This window comes from Hyaena hyaena, unplaced genomic scaffold (genome assembly GCF_003009895.1).
Source record: "Hyaena hyaena isolate Hyena2069 unplaced genomic scaffold, ASM300989v1 scaffold_9, whole genome shotgun sequence".
Classification (NCBI taxonomy): domain Eukaryota; kingdom Metazoa; phylum Chordata; class Mammalia; order Carnivora; family Hyaenidae; genus Hyaena; species Hyaena hyaena.
In genome coordinates this window covers 866,502-886,207 of record NW_024080641.1, presented here as the reverse complement: position 1 = coordinate 886,207, position 19,706 = coordinate 866,502, and the positions used below count along the sequence as shown (strand labels likewise).

The window sequence follows — 19,706 nt, the reverse complement described above, 5'->3', positions numbered from 1 at the left end:
GTTGGGGCGGGGCTAGCGGGGGCGTGTCCGGCCCCGCCCCCTTGGCTGGCCAGACGCCGAGTGGCTGGGCGCAGGCGCTGGGGCCGGGGCAGCAGCTGGGGCCGGGGCTGCGGCGGGAGGAGGCGGTGCCTGCGGGAGGGAAGGGGGCGGGTCAGGGGATGCGGGCTTTGTCCCGCGGCACTATCCCTGGCCCACCGCCTCCCTCTGCAGGTGCGGCGGCTGGTTCGTATCGCCTACCCACCCGCCCTCGTTCCCGTTTCTGTGTCTCTCGATGTCTTTCTATCCCCTTTCTCTGCGTATTTGTCCCCTCGTGTGTGCCCTTGTCCCGCTGAGACTCTGGGCCCTCTTTTCTAAGTCTCTCCCCTTCATCTGGGTTTCTGTCCCATTGTTCTCTGAGTCTGTCCCCCTCCTTCCGAGTCTGCTCCCTTCTCCCTAAGGTTCGGTCTCCTCTCCCCCAACTGTGTCTCCGTCCCCCCATCCCCAGTCTCTTTCTGCTGGTCTCTGTACCTTTTTCTCGGGGATTTGCCCCTCTCTCTGGGCCTCTGCCCCCTCCCGGTCTCTGTCCCTCATCTTTGTGTCTTTGTCCTCACCCCCACCTCCAGCCTGCCACCTCTCTGGGTCGCTGTCCCCCTTGCCCTAGGCCCTTGTCTTCCTCTCCCTGGGTCTCTGTCCCTCTTCTTTGTGTCTCTGCCCTTCACTCCCCTCTCTGTCTGTACACCCCCACCCCCATGTCTGACCATTCATCTGCATCTCTGTCCCCCTTGCTCTTGTTCTCTGACAACCTCTCTGTTGGTGTCTTTTTCCTCTCCTCCCTCTCTTTCCCTTCTCTGTAAGTGCCTTTTCTCTTTCTACCCTTTCTCTTTCTCTGTCCCCCTATGCGGCTCTCTATCCCTGCTCCCCGTGTCTCTTTCACCCCCTTCTGGGCTCTGTCCCCACCTCTTTGGGACTTTGTCCCGCTGTCCTTTGGTCTCTGTCCCTTCATCACCCCCTCTAACCCCCATCCTGGCCAGGACCCGAGGCTGCGTCACTGCGGAGAGAGTTGCAGAAGTGGAGCCTGTCCTGCAGACCAAGGAGGTATTTTCTTCACCCCCCCCCCAGACCCTGTGCTCCCCACGGCCACCGATTCAGTATCCTTAATCCAGCATCGCTGGGCAGTACTCAAGCCCTCGATGGGACCCAGGAAGGCAAAGACATCAGAGCTTCCTAATCTTCTCTGCCCTGAATTCTGGTGTATCCCCAGGCAGAAGCAGTGAATCCTGAGGTGAGAGACTGGGCTTCGGTTGAGGCTTGGATTGAGTGAGGTTTCTGAGCAAGTCGGGAGTGGGGCGTGGTGGCTGGAGGAGGGGTTGGGTAGGCACTAGGGGTGGGAGTAGGGGCTAGGGTAAGGACACAGAAATCAGCCATGCTCCCTATATCCTCTCCCCTCCCCCCAAATCTACTTTTCTCTTCTGCTTTTGACAGCAGCCAGACACGGGATCCAGTTACCAAATCAGCATTTTTGCAGAGGTCAGAAGGTGTGGGAGAAGGTGGGGACTACGGGGGAGGGGGTTGCCACAGGGGACGATATGGGAGGAGACTCCAGATTAGAGACCATGGGAGAGGGGAGGAGGCCCTGGGGCAGGGAGTAACTGTATAGTCCAGACTCCATCAGGCCCAGAGAAAACTGAATGCCATCACTCCCTCATGGCCCTCCCCAGGCCCCACCAGGATATGTGGGGGATTTGTGAGCCTGGAGTCTATACCCATGGGGTAGGCTTCTGGAGGCCTAATGTAGGCGCCGGTTATGGAACACCCTGCAAACGGACGAGGGGGAAGCGGACTTGATTTGGGGCGATGGATAGCAAGAGGGTGTAGACCAATGTCTGTCCTCCTCCTCAGACCTTTCCCACTCCTCCTCCTTCCCAATCTATCCTTTTCCTGGTTCGCCAGGCACAGAATTCCTGAAAGCTCCAAACTCCCACCTCTGTCATCCTTGGCGCCCCCTCCGAACTGCCCCTCCCCCATTCTCCAAGGCCCTGGAATTGGGAAAAGGTCTCCCGCTTTCCGGCTTCTAGGACCTCAGCCTCGTTCCTCCGCTCCCACTCCCATCAGTTCTAAATCCAGGAAAGAGGGTCTCTCGAACACTGAAGCTGAAAATATGGAGACTCTCCGCCTACGATCCTTGGTCCCCCAGGCCCTCCAAGAACCTTGGCCCCCAAAGCTCGGTATTAAGGAAGAATTTCTCCGCTGTAAAACTGAGTCCCCATCTCCCAGGTCTCTCGCCTCCAAAACTGGGATTTGGGTCGTCTTACCGCCCCCGGACCCTGTGCCTTCTCCCCCTCCCCCGTACTCACCCCAAGTCGAGGCGGGGCGGGGATGGGGGAATCCGGGGCTGGCGTTGGGGGAGGGGTGACCCAGCCCCGGCAGCTCAGGGCAGCAAGAGGCTGCGGAGGGGGGGAATGACATCATCGCGGGAGGAGGGACAGCACAGCTCTCCCCAACCCGGGGGCTTCAAGCCCCGCCTTTATGGCGGACCCAGGGGTCTCGGAATCCCAAGGGGAGAAAGGAAGAACAGGAAATGAAGTCTGCGGGAATCGTGTCCCCTCCCCTTATAACAAGGGTTGGAAAGCCCTTTACGATTCAGGCACCACCCCCCACTGCCACCTGTCGCTGCCGTCGCGACCTGTCGCCTCCCACGCATGTTGTGGCTGCGTCCGCCCCCGGCAAGACGAGAACACGGCCTGGAATACAAGGTCCATGAGGCTTCGCGGCACCCGGCGCCTTTGTCTATAGGCAGCGTAGGCGAAGGGCTTCCTGGGATTCGTAGTACAAGGCCTCCGCGCCGGTGTGAGCCCTCCCGTGAAGAAAAGGAGTGATACATTTCTCCTTCCTTTCTTCCTCAACTCAGAGAGCTGGACACTAACCTTTCTCTCCAAAAATCACGCTCTCTAAAAAAAAAAAAAAAAGTGACCCAGGTGGAGTCAATGGTAAGAATGGATTTTTTACTGACTACCTGGGCCTCGACTACCACTCGGTGCGCATGCGCCTAACCGAGGCGTCAACCGGAGAACTGCGCCTGCGCGGGCCCACCCCTTCGTGGTGCCGCTTACGGAGAACGAGCGCGGGCCAGCCCCACTCGGGCGCCGCTCGTCAGGTTCCCGCGGTCGAAGACGGCTACGTAGGTGCGCAAGAAGACGTCGCCGAGAATCCAGAGGGGCCCTGCAGGCGGAGGCACGTCCATGGCCTGGAAGCCAGACAAGCAGAGGCGGAAACCATCCCGAGCGATCTGCAAGGCGACAAAACAGGCCACTGTCGCGCGCCCCGAACCCGCCCCTTCCCTGGGAGCCAGAGCTTTGCCCCGCCCACTACCCCGGCCCCAGAAATGTCTCTGTGGCCCCTACTCCGTCCCAGTGATGTCTCATTGCCAGCTCCATCCTCTGAAGTCCCATCTTCCTGCGTCACTGCGTTGTGACGGTCACCTACCTGGACGACGTAGTCCTGGGCCGTGAGGTTAAACCAGACTCCACCAAGGAGGAAGGAGACGGGAGGCAGCGTGGGGATTGCCTTGCACTGGATGAGATACTGAGGGAGAAGAGGAACAAGTGGCGTTGAGGGATTCCCGCTCTGCTTAAAATAGGTCGTCAGGGTCTTGTGTGGTCAAGTTCTGCTGCCTTCTCTCGCCTTACGGGCGCTTCCCTCGCCCCTAAGCTAATTGTTGCCACTTCCTTTAGGCTCCTATTTGATCAAACTCTTTTACTCCATCTGCTTGTAGATCAGAAACTACTGGCCCCGAGGCACGTTGAGACCACAGGGTGTATTTAAGTTGTCTTACACGGTGTCTAAAATGTTTTAAAAATTAGTTACCAGCTGTACACCACGGTGGTACGGGTGGTATTCTTGGGAGTCTGCTGCTGTGCTTAGACAAGTTGGTTACTTAATCTGTGCCGCAGTGTACAGAAGGTGTAGTGGATAGTAATACTCAAAGACTAGAAAGAATAATCTGGTGGTGCTGGGTGGCTCAGACAGTTAAGCATCCGACTCTTGGTTTCAGCTCGGGTCATGATCTCATGGATCATGGGTTCCAGCCCCGCATCGGGCTCTGCGCTGGCGGCACAGAGCCTGCTTGGGGTTCTGTCTCTCCCTCTCTCTCTGCTCTTCCCCAGCTTGCGAGCACGTGCATTCTCTCTTTCTCAAAATAAATAAACTTTAAAAAATAGTATGCAAACTCTCTTTAAAGAGAGAGGGCATTCGAAGGTGACTACCCAGAACTGTAGGCAAGGGACTTTGTTTTATAAGGTTTTGGTCGCCGCCCCCCCCCCTCGCTTCCTCCTTGTTCCTTCTTTTCAGGTTCTACCCGAATTGGCTTCATAACTCTAAGTGTCTAATCATTCTTTTTCGGTCGGCTCGTTTCCTTTGTATGAGCAGTGGCCTGTAGCTCAAATCAGGAGCTTTCAAATAATGGTTTTCAGCTTTCTCCAACAAACCGGGAGATCTGACTTTCCCTACATGGAAATACCTGGCTGGGGTTGAGCGGCTGAGAGCTGCGCTTTTTTTTTTTTTTTTATGCTTATTTTTATGTTTTGAGAGAGAGGGGGCGCAAGTGAGCAAGGGTGGAGGGAGAAGGAGACAGAATCCCACTAGGGACAGAGAGGGAGAGAGAGAGAGGCTGGTTCACCTCGAAGTGGGGCTCGAGCTCACCCGATGCGGACTCGAGCTCCTGATCATGACCTGAGCCAAAGTCGGAAGCTTCATTGGCAGCCACCCAAGCGTCCTGAGAGCTGCCCTTTTTAGATTGTTGGGACATCTGTTCTCCAATTTACCCCGAAGTCCACCAACCCCCAAGCACCCAAGAACACAGCATCAGGCTACTGTAACAACTAACTGCCAGGAAGGCTATCTTCCTTCAAAACCAGTAGTCATTACGTCGCTGGGAAGATAAGGAATAATGAGAACAGGGTTGGTTTCGAGTGTACGATCACAGCATCAGCTCAGAACCTATGTAGGCTCATGGAGTCAATCCTGACAACGTACCTAAAACACGAGTATTAGCAACCCTGGTTTAGAAGTTAGAAAACTGAGGTGAAGGAATATTAAGGAGCTTGTCCGAGACACCACAGCTAGGAAGTAGCAGAGCTGGGCCCGGACGACCCATGCCGGTGACCACTATGATCCACCTGGTCCCCTTGGCTCATTACAAGCCCACATCCTAGGCATTTGACTACGGGTCGCAGAAATTTCTATTTCCCCCACCCAGAAAGTGAAGGGCCCCTTGATGTGAAGTAGGTGAGCACGTGGTCTGTTCACCACGCCTCCCTCCGTGCCTGAAACTTCCTCTGCAACCCCAGTGAGCCTCCCCACTCTCCAGGCACTCCCCTCCTGCCCGCTGCGCTCCTGCCCAGTCGTCACTTCTGCTCTGTGTGGTTGTTCCCCAGGGCTGCTCCTGAGACCTCCTCTCTCCCAGAGGCAGCTCCCCTCCTCCAAGGCTCTGATTACTGTCTGAGGGCTGATGGCCCCGAAATATATTTCCAGCTTCCTCCACACTTCCCCCAGACGTCCCCAGTCTCTCTAGGCTCCTCACTCCCATCCAGTCCTGAATAAATCTGCACCACCGTCTCCAGAGTCATGCAGCATATGCCACAGCCTGTCACTCGTGATGCCCAGTGCCTTCTGCCTTGGGATACCTCTTAACCACCTAATCCCACTCTCGGGCCCCAAGCATCAGGCCCAGTGTTTGCCATTAGGCACTAGGTCCCCACCTCCCCCACCAGCAAGGGGATTCCTCCAATGGCTTTATTCAGGGCCTGGATCTCTTCAGTGGGTCCTGTGATGAGGGATGTGCCCGTGTCCAGGATGGCGGCACAGCCCTGGGCACAAAGAGTCAGGCCTGTGCCCACCTTCACCCTGGCAGGGGGCAAAGGGTAGATGTTGGAGCCAGCGCCCTAGGAGTCCAAGCCCCCAGACCCAGAAGTCCAGGCCCCCAGCCCCTCCTCCCTCAGACCCAGGGGTCCGGGCCTCCAGCCCCTCCTCCCTCAGGCCCAGGAGTCCAGGCCCCCAGCCCCCTCCTCCCTCAGGCCCAGGAGTCCAGGCCCCCAGCCCCCTCTTCCCAGGACAATAGAGATTGGTCTCTAGCCCACTCCTCGAAGTCCTAGGAGGCCAGGTCTCTCACCGCTCCATGTGGATCTGCCAGTAGGCAGGGATTGTGACCGGCACAAAGGTGAGGGGTGGGATATAGTGAGCCGGATCGGAACCCCCCAGGACCAGCTCTCCTCCATCGTCTGCTCCAGGATCCCTGCAGAGGCAAAGTGCTGTCAGTGTCCTGGTAGCTCGGCAGGGTCAAGGGAGTTTCTGGGCTCCTGGGTGGCTCAGTCAATTGAGATTTCTCATGGTTCATACTCTGGTTTCTCTTCAGATCGTATAAATCTTTCGCCTTTTACTAGAGATTTCTCATGGTTCATGGGTTTGACCTCTGTCAGGCTCTGTGCTGACAGTGCAGAGCCTGTTTGGGATTATCTGTCTCCCTTTCTCTCTGTCCCTCCCCCACTTGCACGCGCATGCACAAGTGTACGCCATCGCTCGCTCGCTCTCTCTATCTCTCTCTCTCAAAAATAAATAAACAACAAAAGAAGAAAGGAGGGAATTCCTGCCAACAGGAGATGGCCAGTGTGGGTGGGGTAGCGGGATGCAGGCAGGTCTAGATGCCAGGACTGGAAGCAAAGCAAAAAGGGAAGAGAAATGGGACTTTTCTTGGTGAAGGTCAGGATTTTAGGGTCCTGGGGGCTCCTGAAGTGGGGACAGGACTTCTTTTCTTTATTATTTTATTATTATTATTTTTTTATTTTTTGAGAGAGGGCTCAAATGAGCGAGGGGCAGAGAGAGAGAAAGGAAGAGAGAAAGAAAGGGAAGCTGGGCTCACTCGAACCAGGGCTCCTACTTTTTCCCTGAAGCAGGGGCCCAAGTTCATCAGATGCGGGGCTCAAATACACGGACCATGTGATCATGACCTGAGCCAAATTCAGATAACGACTAAGCCACCCAGACACCCCCAGGACTTCTTGATTTGACTGTGGAAGGTAGAACTTTTGGGGTGGAATTTATTATTTATTGGAAGAGAGAGCACATGTGCAGGGGTGAGCAGGGAAGGGGCAGAGAGAGAGGGAGAGAGAACCTTAAGCAGGCTCCACCCCCAGCAGAAGACCATGACCTGAGCTGAAATCAAGAATTGGACTCTGAACCAACTGAGCCACTTGGGGTGGAATTTAAACGGCGCACTGGGGTTTGCGAATTGGCTCTGGCAAGGGTGACTTGGGCAGGAGTGGGGTGGCTTCCTGGGCTCATGGTGAGACTTTCTAAATTGTAGGTCTCACAGATCAGAGGTGGTAGACTTCCTGATTTGGCTGAGAGTGACAGAAGAAGGGCGGGGATTCCTGGAGGTGTGAAAGGAGAGGACCTATCCAGAGGTAGGTGCAGCTTCCCCAGTGGGTTGGACATCAGGGTACCTGATTGGGCATAGGATGTTCTGCCTGGGAGAGGGGGATGAGCCTCCAGAGGGAAGGTGGGGACTTTCTTGATGGTGGGCGGAGCTTTCTGAGCATGAGGTTGAGCTTCCTAAGAGGTAGGTGGGACTTTTTAGGTTAAAATGGGTAACTTCTGACTTCTGGAATGTACTCTCAAATGGAATTTGGGCTTTAGTATATGGTGAAGAGGGAATTCCTAAGTTGAGTAGGCAAGGCATGGAGCTTCCTGGTTTGGGTTTGAAACGTGAACCATCTGAGGTGACAGTGAGTGTTTGTAGTAGGTCTTAAGGTTGCTTGGTGAGTGGGACTTTTGAACACGTGTGACTTATATTGGGTAGGTGACGTCCTGAGTGGAGGATGAGACTTCCTTTATTGGGTAGGTGACTTCCTGAAAGCAGACAGAACATCTTTCTTGGGGCCAGGACTCATAGGAAGGTAGACCCTCCCCCATTACCTGTTGAAGTAGAAGGAGAAGACAGGCTTATCCAGCAGCCCCTGGCCCACCAGTACATCGAGTGGGGGCCGAACTCCTCCCACGGCCAGAACAGGGAAAGCAAGGCCCAGTATCCCATCGAAGTGGGCAAAAGTGAAGACCAGGCTGGGCTCCCACAGAGCCTCTCCAAAAATCACTGATGCATTCATAATTCCTCCAATCTAGGGATAGATTCAAATGGGGCAGGTTACTTCATGAAGGACATAACCTACATAACCCTGAGATCTTCCAAACCAAGGCATGAATCCCATGTATGGAGACATCTGAAAACAGCCCCAACTGCCGAGGAAGGTTTCCTTCCCCACTTAGGAAGCCCATCCCTCTAACCAGGAAACCCTACCCCCTTCATCCATTTCCCCAGGAAGCCCCGCCTCCTAAGTCATCCCCCTAAGCCAGATCCTCTTAGACATTGGGGTTCTCCCAGGCTCGAGCCTTCCAGGGTCACGCACAGTGAGCTTGTCCTCACTCAGGATGCCAGCTAGCTTCCCCGTTCCATATTCAATGGCAAACTTGGTCCCGTTGGGCCGGAAGGAAGTGGAAGCTTTGTGGTTGAAACGGTGGTGGAACCCTAGGTCAGAAGATCAGGGAGGGGTCACTGGGGGAGGGGAGTCCCCCCAGTGGCCTCCTGCCTTTGTGAACTTGTGACCTGTGAAGGCATGTCAGAAGGGAACAGCGCCCCAAAAATCCTTGGGAAGCCAAGGCTCGGCCCTCACTTCTGCCATCACCCCCATTCAGTCTCATTCTCCCCCATGAAAGCTCACAGCAGGGCAGGCTGAAGAAGTGGCATCTTATGGACGGGACCCAGAGATTGGAGGAGCCGGTGTCAAAGACGACAGAGAAGTTTTGTGGGGGCGTTCCCAGTCCAATTTCCCCATAATACTGGGCCTGAGGGCAAAACAGGAGAGAGAGTGAATGAAGAGCTTGACTTCTTAAGTGGGGAGGGCGGGGGGAAGACTCTCTGGGGCTGTGACTCACATTCATGTAGTTAGAGAGAGGTACAAAGGCGGGCTTGTCTCCAGGAGATGGGGCCCCCAAACTGGGGGTCGCTGGTGGCTTCCCCCATCCCCTCAGTGGGTTCAGGGTCCTGTGTTCAATATGCACTCGGCGGAGAGGGATCCTGTGGGGAAGGGTACTGACACTTAGGAAACGACTCTTCCTGGAGAGCCTCCATAAGGAATTTCCCAAACAGGGCCTAATGATAAAGGAAATGTCTCAGTGACCCTATAATAACAGTCATTATCAGAAACCCTACAATAACAACCTTCCAGGAAGCCCAACCAAACACCTGACAAATTTCCCCAAAGATTCTACAAGAGTGAACCAACCAACCCCAAACTGACCTTCCCCAAAGTCTTTCAATAAGAGACATTTCAAAGAACATAAAATAGGGGCACCTGGGTGGCTCAGTCGGTTAAGTGTCCGACTTCCACTCAGGTCATGATCTCGCGGTTTGTGCGTTCGAGCCCCGCATCAGGCTCTGTGCTGACAGCTCAGAGCCTGGAGCCTGTTTCAGATTCTGTGTTTCCCTCTCTCTCTGACTCTCCCTGCTCGGGCTATGTCTTTCTCTCTCTCTCTCTCTCTCTCAGAAATAAATAAAACATAAAAAAAAAACACATAAAATAAGCCATCCTCAGGAAGTTGTCATTCACAAAGGCTTTTAAAGAGCCTAACATGAAACTAGCCTTTGCAAAAAACACTCGCATGCTTCACTTTGTGATGTTGGAGACTATTTTCCTCACTTCGGGTTGGGGAGAGAGTGTAAGTGCCAAATTCCAAGTTCACTCTTTACACCAAAATACATTTGTTGGGGCACCTGGGTGGCTCAGTTAAGCGTCTGACTTTGGCTCAGGTCATGATCTCATGGTTTGTGAGTTTGAGCCCCACGTCGGGCTCTGTGCTAACAGCTCAGAGCCTGGAGCCTGCTTTGGATTCTGTGTCTCCCTCTCTCTGCCTCTCCCCCATTCATTCTCTCTCCCCCACTCAAAAATGAACATTAAAAAATACATTCCAGAAAATCAAAGATCTAATGTGAAATATAAGAGCACTAGAGAGAAGGAAAATGTTTACATAACTCTGGGAAGAGTAAGATTTTTCAAATCACTATTCCAAGGCCAGAAATCATTGGGGGAGAATACTGATGAATGTGACTCTAAAATTTTAAACCTTTGTACTCCCTTCCCCAACACACAAAGCTGTTTAAAAAGTTTTTTTTTTAATCTAAGGGAAATAATTACAAGTTGTGTGTCAAAGAGTTAATATACCTAATATGCAAAGAGCTTTTACGAACAAATAAGAATAAGAAAAACAACCCAGTGTTGGAAGACCATTCCCCATGGTTCTCTCACAAATCTGCAGAGGGACTGAATGCCTTTGTCAAGGATTTCATTTAGTGAACAGCCTTGGGAGAGAAACACTGTCTCCCTCTGGACCAAAGAGCAAGCAGGTTTATGATCCATTATAGAAGGTTCAGGTTCCCTAAACTTAGGGGTCCTGTCCTGTAATGCACCTCACTGCATCTGCAGATCTCAGCCAGCTCTCTTCATCTCACCCTGTGGGAACTGGGGCTCAGAGGACTGATACTCTGGCTCTACTGTTGCCAGGAGTAATAACCTGTCCTTGTCTCTGACCTGGGAATCTTGTGTCTTTTACAAGCAGCGATGAAACAGTGGCAAGCTAACATTACAGTTCTTGACATTTGCCAGGATAAGAAGCAAAGGACATAAACAGGTAATTTGCAAAAGAAGTACAAACAGCTTCTAAACAAATAACATCTTTTAATGTTAGATGTTCAACATCTACTACGTAGCTCTGCTACGGAACATGCGCAGAACAGAATCCACTCAACCACTAAAAAGGAGAAGGTAGCTCTCTAAGCCAGAGGTTCTCAAACTTGAAGTTTTCTGGTAAAGACTTTGCCTGCCATCTGCCTCTGTTGCAACTGTTCGCCTCTGTCAATATGGCACAAAATCAGCCCTAGACAACACGGCTGGCTTTCCTTAAACTCCGTTCACAGAAACCAGGCAGCAGGTTGAATTCGGCCCTTAGTTGAGAGTTTGCCAACTCCCGACAGCGCTGACATTCAGAACCTGTAGTTTCTAATTGACTAGGTCTGAGACGGAACCTGGAGATTTGTGTTTCTGACAAGTTCCTGGGTCCTGTGGTTGCTGTTGACCCTGAAACAGCTCTTAAGAGAATCGTTGCCCTTTGTGCTGGCTTGGGAAATGGCCGTGATCTATTAGGTTCAAGAAGCAGATTGGCGAACATCATGTGCAGGGATATTTTTGTACCTGCCTGAGGTCACTCCTTGGAGCCCTGCCCCCTCGTTCACTTCTTTGCCGCCACCTCCACCCCCCCCCCCGACTTAATCTTTGAGAGGATCAAGAACGTCAAGTGGGGAAAATGTTTCCTGGAAGGTGACCTTCCTCACCCCTGTCTCCGGCCAGTTCCAGGGGGTGGGAGAAGAGAGAAGTAAGAGATTGGGGTGGGGGGCACCACAGGCTAGGTGAGTGAGGGGTCCCTGGGACCCCCCAACCTGAACTTCTTGAGACCTAAACAGTTTGGGAGATGCGAGTCTGCGGGAGTCACAGTTCTGAGTCTCCAGGGTCTGTTGGGCTGGGGGTGCGGGGAGTCATGTGTCTGGAGACCCCAGTACAGAGAACATCAGAGCTCAGCGTGGGATCTCCCACAAACGTGCCTGGAGAGGGGAGGGGAGGGACCCCCAGTTGAGGGTCTCGGGGTGGGAGGACCTGAAAGGGCTGCTCTCTTAGGACACATCAGAGTAGAAGCCCCCCACCCGGCGGTCGTGAGAGCCCAGTTTGGAGATCTGGGACCCAAGAGATAGAAGTCATGGGTCCTGGGGTGTCAGGTTGGGGAGTCCGAGAACTTGGGGGCCCCATTTTGAAGGTCAGAAGGGGGAGAGTCCATCCCAGGTTTGGGGTGCGAGGGGTCCCCAGTACCGGATCAGCGAGGCCCCGGCAGGCTCTGCAGTCAGCAGCAGCACCAACCACAGCAGCGGCGGCAGCGGAGACATCTCTGGGGACCCGGCTGTACACCCATCGGTTTTCTCTCCCAGAGACTCCGCCCTGTTCACCACCCACCTCCGGTTTCAGAGGTGGGGGTGACCGGGACGTGGTGTCTGTCTGTGGGGAGGGGGGGACAGGAGCGGGAAGCCGGTGGAGGGACGCGTGGAGTATTTTTGTAGGGTCACCAGAAATGTCAGCTTGTGTCACTGGTCACCTCACTGCGATTTCAGTGGGGGGATAGGACCCTCTCCGGCGGCCCCCACCGCGCCTCTCATACTGTAGCTGCTGTCGCTTTTATTTACAACTTTCACTTCACTTTTCTGAGACTCATTAACCACAAGGGTTTTCTTGGGCAAGCGAAAGGATGGGCGGGTGTTGAAGGATCTGGGGGAGGGGGAGAGGGCTGCAGGAGCTCCAGCCCGTAGTAACTGGGACCCCGGCTCCTACGGGCTTATTTGAAAATACTGAAACACACACACCAATAAAAATAGCCCATGGCCCCGTGACCCTCGATAGAACATAAAAATAATTGACAGTGTCTCTCTGTGTCCCATCCTGCCTCTTGTTTCCATTGACTAGGTTTCTCAAATATTAGATGGACATCAGGAAGTCTAGTTAAATGCAGATTCCTGGGCACTACTCTCAGAGATTCTGATTCCAAAGGCCTGAGATTGGGCCCAAGAATCTGCATTTTTTTAAAGTTTTATTTATTTCTAGGAGAGAGAGAGAGAGACAGAGTGAGCAGGGGAGGGTCAGAGAGAGAGGGAGTGACAGACTCTGAAACAGGCTTCAGGCTCTGAGCTGGCAGTCAGCACAGAGCCCGATGCGGGGCTTGAACCCACGAGCCGCAAGATCATGACCGAAGCGAAAGTCGGACGCTTAACCGACTAAGCCACCCAGGCGCCCCTAGAATCTGCATTTTTAAACAAACCCTCCGATCATGGAGCTGCAAACATTCCTGAGAAACTATTTGATGTCTTTGGTTTTCCAGCTTAGATTTACCTGTCAATATCAGCTTTTCATTTTGAGAGAGAGAGAGAGAGAACATGCTTGTGGAGGAGGGGCAGGGAAAGAGGGAAAGAGAGACTCCCAAGCAGGCTCTGCACTGTCAGCACAGAGCCTACTTGGGGCTCAAACTCAGAAACTGTGAGATTGTGACCTGAGCTGAGATCAAGACTCTGACGCTCAACCCACTGAGCCACCAGGCACCCTTCCCCTTTTCCAATATTAAAACAATGCTACAGGGGCGCCTGAGTGGCTCAATCGGTTGAGCATCTGGCTTTGGGTCAGGTCGTGGTCTCATGATTTGTGGGTTCTAGCCTCATGTCAGGCTCTGTGCTGACAGCTCAGAGCCTGGAGCCCGTTTCAGATTCTGTGTCTCCCCCTCTCTCTCTCTGCCCCTTCTCCCCTCATGCTGGCTTTCTCTCTCTCTCAAATATAAATAATAGCCTAACCTGGAAACAACCAGTGTGTCCATCAGCTTGAGAACAGATGTAGTGTGGAATGTATCCATCCAGTGGCTCACTACTCTGCAATAAAAAGAAATGAACTGATAAGTCATGCAGTGATATGGGTGTTTTTTTAAAATAAAGTTTATTTATTTATTTTTTTAGCAATCTCTACACCCAACGTGAGGCTCAAACTTACAACCCTGAGATCAAGAGTCATGCGCTTTTCCGACTGAGCCAGCCAGGTGCCCCTAGGACATGGGTAATTCTCGCAGACATAATGATAAGTGAAAACACATGGACACAAGTTTCTCCTAGGTGCTGTAGACTGAATGTCTGCGTTCTCCTTCAAATTCAGTGTTGAAAACAAACCCCCCGTGTAATAGTATTTGGAGGTGGGTGTTTGGGGAAGTGATTTGATCAGGAAGGTGGAGCCCTTATTAACCTGACCACAGAGAGCTCCTTCACCCCTCCCACCTCCTGTGGACACAGTGAGAAGATGGCCATCCATTCATGAGGCAGCAGGCCCCCCACCAGATGGCTAACCTGTTGGTGCCTGGATCATGGGCTTCCAGAACCACGAGAAGTAAGTATCTATGTTCACTAGCTGCCCCGTCTATGGTAGTTTATCATTGCAGCCCAAACAGACTAAAACACATGACTCCATATTATGTTCAAGAGCAGGTAAAACAAATCTCGACTGAGAAGATGGAAGAGCGGTGATCCTTCGGGAAGGGTACTGAATGGGAGGGGGCACACGGGAGCCCTGAGGGGCACTAGGGATGTTCCCTGTCTCGGTCTGAGTTCCATGGGTGGCTACATCAGTAAAAATGTACATTAAAGATTTTGTATTTCACTTTAGGTAGGTTTACTTTATACTTTTTTTTTCCCTAGGAGAGAGAGAGAGAGAGAGAGACAGCGTGAGCAGGGGAGGGTCAGAGAGAGAGGGAGTGACAGTCTCTGAAATAGGCTCCAGGCTCTGAGCTGGCAGTCAGCACAGAGCCCGACGCGGGGCTCGAACCCACGAACCGCGAGATCATGACCTAAGCGAAAGTCGGACGCTTAACCGACTAAGCCACCCAGACGCCCCAACTTTATACTTTTTTAAAAGTTTATTTATTTATTTTGAGAGAGAGAGAGAGAGAGAGAGAGAGAGAGAGAGAGAGAGAGAACGATCCCTGGGGAGGGACAGAGGGAGAAGGGGACAGAGGATCCGAAGTGGGCTCTGTGCTGACAGCAGAAAGCCTGAAGTGGGGCTCAAACTCGCGAGCTGTGAGATCATGCCCTTCGCCGAAGCCTGACACTTAACTGACCGAGCCACTCAGGCGCCCCTAGGTAGGTTTCCTTTAGGAAAATTTTACCTCAGAAGAAAATTTAAAAAGAAATATAGAAATGCATGCCGGAAAGACAGGGCAATGTTTACAGTATCATAACACTGTAAATGCTATCCTCCTTTGCAAGGATTGGAAAGACACAGAAGCAGACTCAGGAGGGTGTACTAGTTAGCTAATGCTGTGTAACAAGTCACCCCCAGACTAAATGGTTTAAAACGGAAACACGCATTTATTATTTTTCACAGTGTTTGGGTTAGACGTTTGAAAGGAGCCTGGCCATGCGGTTCTGGCTCACGGGATTGCAGACAGATGTCGGCTGAGGCTGCCGTCGTGCAAAGGCTTCCCTAAAGCTAAAGAATCTGCTTTCAAGATGGTCAGGGCTCCAACTCTTGAACTTGGGTTTCTGTCAGAGAGCTGTAGCGGGAAAGTCCCTTAGGTGGAGCCTGGAGGAAAGGGACCTTCAAGGATGGAGTTATGATCAGAAGAGGTGGGGAGCTCGGGCCAAGAGCTGAGCCTAAGACGCCCAGGATTCAGAAAGTATACTCAACAGCACCATGAGGGTGTGCTGGCATTTGGTGAAGGACACCCTCAAGGACCAGTGGCTCAAGGGTGCACAAATAGTGATGCAAGAGAGAGAAGGAAACATTGCAAGAGGGAAAATTTTGAGTAGAGAGAGGAGAAAAGATCCAGTACCTGGGCGGGGGGTGGGGGTGGGGGGTTTCTCTTACATGCTGTCCGATGGTCATGGGCAGGGCAGTAGCTCACTTGTACCTCTGCAGGTGAGCTCACTGCGTCCCTGCGGTAAGCATACGGAAGTTTTCTTCTGGTGGCTTCTATTTTTTTCAGCCAAAGAAGAAGTGAGAACGAAGAGGGGGAAGGGTGCGGGAGGCTGTGAGAGAGAAGGCGAGAACGTGTTTTCTTAGGGAACGGAGAAGAGAACCACAGAGGACCTGCAGATTGGTTCTGAATGTTCCCTGGAGGCTTGCTGTCACACAGCTGACGTGTGTCCACTCGCAAGCTCAGCGGGCTGGGGGCAAGCACAGAAAAGGCAGAGTCCATTTTAACCAGTGTTGGGGTTTTGCCACGCAAGTAGGACTGAGGGAGAAAGAGCAAGGAAGTTAATGTAATGTGTGCAAGGAAATGACTGTACTGGACCACAGAATCTAAGGAAGGAAGGGAGGACATGAGAGGTGAGGCAATAGAGATAAAAAGGGTAAGATCAAAGGATCAGGGGTACCGATGGCATCCCACCCGAGAATTGAAAGGCACTTTATGACTTGGCCCCATTCCCTCTCTGACATCTTCTCTCCTCTATCCCCCCGATTGTTTAGTCTAGCCACATTGGCCTCCTTACTGTTCCTCAGACAAACCCAGAGCCTCAGGGCCTTTGCACAGGCTGTTCCGTCCAAGTGTTTTGCCTCCAGAAAACCCTAATCAGCCCCTCTCCTCCTCTAAATCTTTGCTTAAATTTCACCTTCTTCGTGAAGTCTACCCTGACCACCCTACTCAATATGGCAACCATCCTCTCCCCCAATTTCCAATCTCCTTTACCCTGACCTATTTGTTTCCATAGCACTCAACCTCTTTTAATTAATTACCTCATTTAATTACCTCTAAGATGTCATCAGTTGTAAGTCACGTGCATCTTAGAATCAGTGATACTGCCTGTTTCCCCATTATAATCTTATCTCCACGAGGGCAGGGATTTTGGTTTATTTCATTTGCTACCATATCTCCAGCGCCCGGGACAGTGCCTGGCATCTAGCAAATGCTCAGTAAATAACTTTGAACAACACTTTGAACACAATTGCTTTAGGGAATTTCCTTGACCCAGAAGACAGAGCGTCAGTTTCTCTACAATAAATCTTACCACATCCCCTCATCTGTTTTTTTTTTTTTGAAGTTAAAGGATATTTTTTTTTCTTTCGTAGTTCATTGTCAAGTTGGTTTCCATATAACACCCAGTGCTCATCCCCACATGTGCCCTCCTCCATGCCCATCACCCCCCTTCCCCTCTCCCCCACCGCCATCAGCCGTCAGTTTGTTCTCAGCATTCAAGAGTCTCTCATGGTTTGCCTCCCTCCCTCTCCCCAACTATTTTTCCCCTTCTTCTCCCCTGTGGTCCTCTGTTAAGTTTCTCCTAATCCATCTATATATGCAAACATATGGTAGCCGTCCTTCTCTGCCTGACTTCTTTCGCTCAGCATAACACCCTCAAGTTCCATCCATGTTGCCACACATGGCCAGATTTCATTCTTTCTCATTGCCATGCAATATTCCATCGTATAGATAAACCACATCTTCTTGATCCATTCTCCAGTTGATGCACATTTAGGCTCTTTCCATGTTTTGGCTATTGTTGAGAGTGCTGCTATGAACATTGGGGTCCATGTGCCCCTGTGCATCAGCACTCCTGTATCCCTTGGGTAAATTCCTAGCAGTGCTATTGCTGGCTCATGGGGAGTTCTAGTGTTAATTTCTTGAGGAACCTCCACACTGTTTTCCAGAGGGGCTGCACCAGTTTGCATTCCCACCAACAGTGTAGGAGGGTGCCCTTTTCTCCACATCCTCTCCAGCTTCTTTTGTCTTCTGATTTGTTCATTTTAGCCACTCTGACCAGCGTGAGGTGGTATCTCAGTGTGGTTTGGATCTTCATTTCTCTGATGATGAGGGACGCTGAGCATCGTTTCATGTGTCTGTTGGCCATCTGGACGTCCTCTCTGGAGAAGTGTCTGTTCATGTCTTCTGCCCATTTCTTCACTGGATTGTTTATGGGGTGTAGAGTTTGGTGAGTTCCTTATAGATTTTGGATACTAGCCCTTTATCTGATATGTCATTTGCAACTATCTTTTCCCATTCCGTCAGTTTTTTATTGATTGTTTCCTTTGCCGTGCAGAAGCTTTGTATCTTGATGAGGTCCCAATAGTTCACTTTTACTCTCGATTCCCTTGCCTTTGGGGATGTGTCAAGTAAGAAATTGCTGCTGCTGAGGTCAAGGAGGTTGTTTCCTGCTTTCTCCTTGAGGGTTTTGATGGTTTCCTGTCTCACATTCAGATCCTCTATCCATTTTCAGTTTATTTTTGTGCATGGTGTGAGAAAGTGATCTAGTTTCATTCTTCTGCATGTTGCTGTCCAGTTCTGCCAGCACCATCTGTTAAAGAGGCTGTCTTTTTTCCACTGGATACTCTTTCCCGCTTTGTCCAAGATTAGTTGGCCATACATTTGTGGGTCCAATTCTGAGTTGTCACTTCCATTCCATTGGCCTATGTGTCTGTTTTTGTGCCATCCCCCTCATCTGTTTTGCTGGAATATTCAGTCTCAATCCCTCAGAATCCCCTCACCCATATGTCCAGTCTAATTCTTGTCCCGGTTAAGGGATTTTGGAAAGGTCCTGCATGCAATTCCCCGATGGCCACACGGTGGAGCTGTGGTCCTGTTTTCCCAGCCAAGGTCAGTTCTGTCCTCACCCACCTCATTAGTTCCTTCGTTCGTTCTTTCCTTCCCTCCCTTTCTTTCTTTCTTTCTTTCTTTCTTTCTTTCTTTCTTTCTTTCTTTCTTTCTTTCTTTCTTTCTTTCTTTCTTTCTTTCTTTTTCTTTCTTCCTTCCTTCCTTCCTTCCTTCCTTCCTTCCTTCCTTCCTCTCCCTCCCTCCCTCCCTCCCTCCCTTCCTTCCTTCCTTTCTTTCTCTCTCTCTCTCCCTCCCTCCCTCCCTCCCTCCCTCCCTCCCTTCCTTCCTTCTTTCCTTCCTTTTCCTCCCTCCCTCCTTTCCTTCCTTCCCCTGGAAGTCTAAAGCCTTGTGATTACCCTCTATTTGGTATGAGGGAATAACATTTCTGATCAGCCCATTTTACATGAATTCTGATAATACAGTTTCGTTTTTTTCACATCAGTTTCAATGTACATTTTCTGAAAGTCTTAAAAACTTTAGCATATGTGCCATAAAAATGGTTGACTCTACACACAACAGTTTTACATTAACAACATTTGATGAGCTTTTTTTTGTAATCATGAAGAACCAGTCTTCTTAATTCAACAAAATTTACTGCAATCCAATAGGCCTTTTAAAAAATATTTTTAAGTAATCTCTACACCCTACCTGGGGCTTGAACTCACAACCCTGAGATCCAGTTGTATGCTCTTCCAACTGAACCAGCCAGTTGCCCCTGCTCCCAACAAGCAGTTGTTGAGCATCTTCCCCAAGGAACCAACGTAAGAAACAAAAAATATAGTGTTATAACTATATATATACATATATATATATATATATATATATATATGTATATATACATAGAGCTTTCTTGTGCACCGTGTCCCCACCCCTACCTCACTCAGCTCCAGGCATCCTGACCTACTTGCCTTTTTTTTTTTAAAGATGCCAAAATTATTCCTCCCTTGTCTTATTGATAACTTTATTAACACTGGGCCGAATTTTGGAAAAATTATGTCCCCCACGGCAATGCTGCCTGAGGCCTTTGAGCTGATGATCCAGCTCCCCTCTGTTAAGACTGCTCTGTTGCTTTTAAATTTTCAATAATTCTGTCTTTTGAAGTAAGATCTGACTGCCTAATTGTGTCTCTTGTGCCCCTATGTTGAAGTAGGTATCACTTTATTAGTTCTATTTATTAGCTTCTATTTATACATCTTTGTGTTGTAGTAGGTGAAGTAAATGGTAGTTTGTTGCTGGGGATACAGTTCAGCTATATTATCTTTGGATTTCACTTCAGAAGAGTAAAAGCAGAGTTACACGTTACACATTATCTGTGATAAAAAGAAATAGAAGTTAGCCATTAAAACCACAGTGAAAGGGCACCTGGGTGGCTCAGTCAGTTAGGCATCCAACTTCAGCTCAGGCCATGATATCATGGTTCATGAGTTCAAGCCGTGCATGGGGCTCTGCACTGACAGTGAAGAGCCTGC

At 50.9% G+C, this 19,706-nt stretch overlaps 1 protein-coding gene across 1 annotated transcript; it reads right to left on the bottom strand.

Annotated features, from left to right (window-relative positions):
* Positions 1-2,960: 2,960 nt before the first annotated feature.
* Positions 2,961-12,032, bottom strand: NAPSA (napsin A aspartic peptidase). Its single transcript, XM_039244467.1, has 9 exons — positions 11,943-12,032; positions 8,962-9,103; positions 8,748-8,871; positions 8,436-8,554; positions 7,948-8,147; positions 6,146-6,268; positions 5,736-5,880; positions 3,463-3,561; positions 2,961-3,265 (listed from the first exon to the last, which is right to left on the bottom strand). The coding sequence occupies exons 1-9, from the start codon at positions 12,014-12,016 to the stop codon at positions 3,086-3,088; spliced, it is 1,206 nt and encodes a 401-aa protein (XP_039100398.1). The 5' UTR covers positions 12,017-12,032; the 3' UTR covers positions 2,961-3,085.
* Between the last annotated feature and the right edge of the window lie 7,674 nt (positions 12,033-19,706).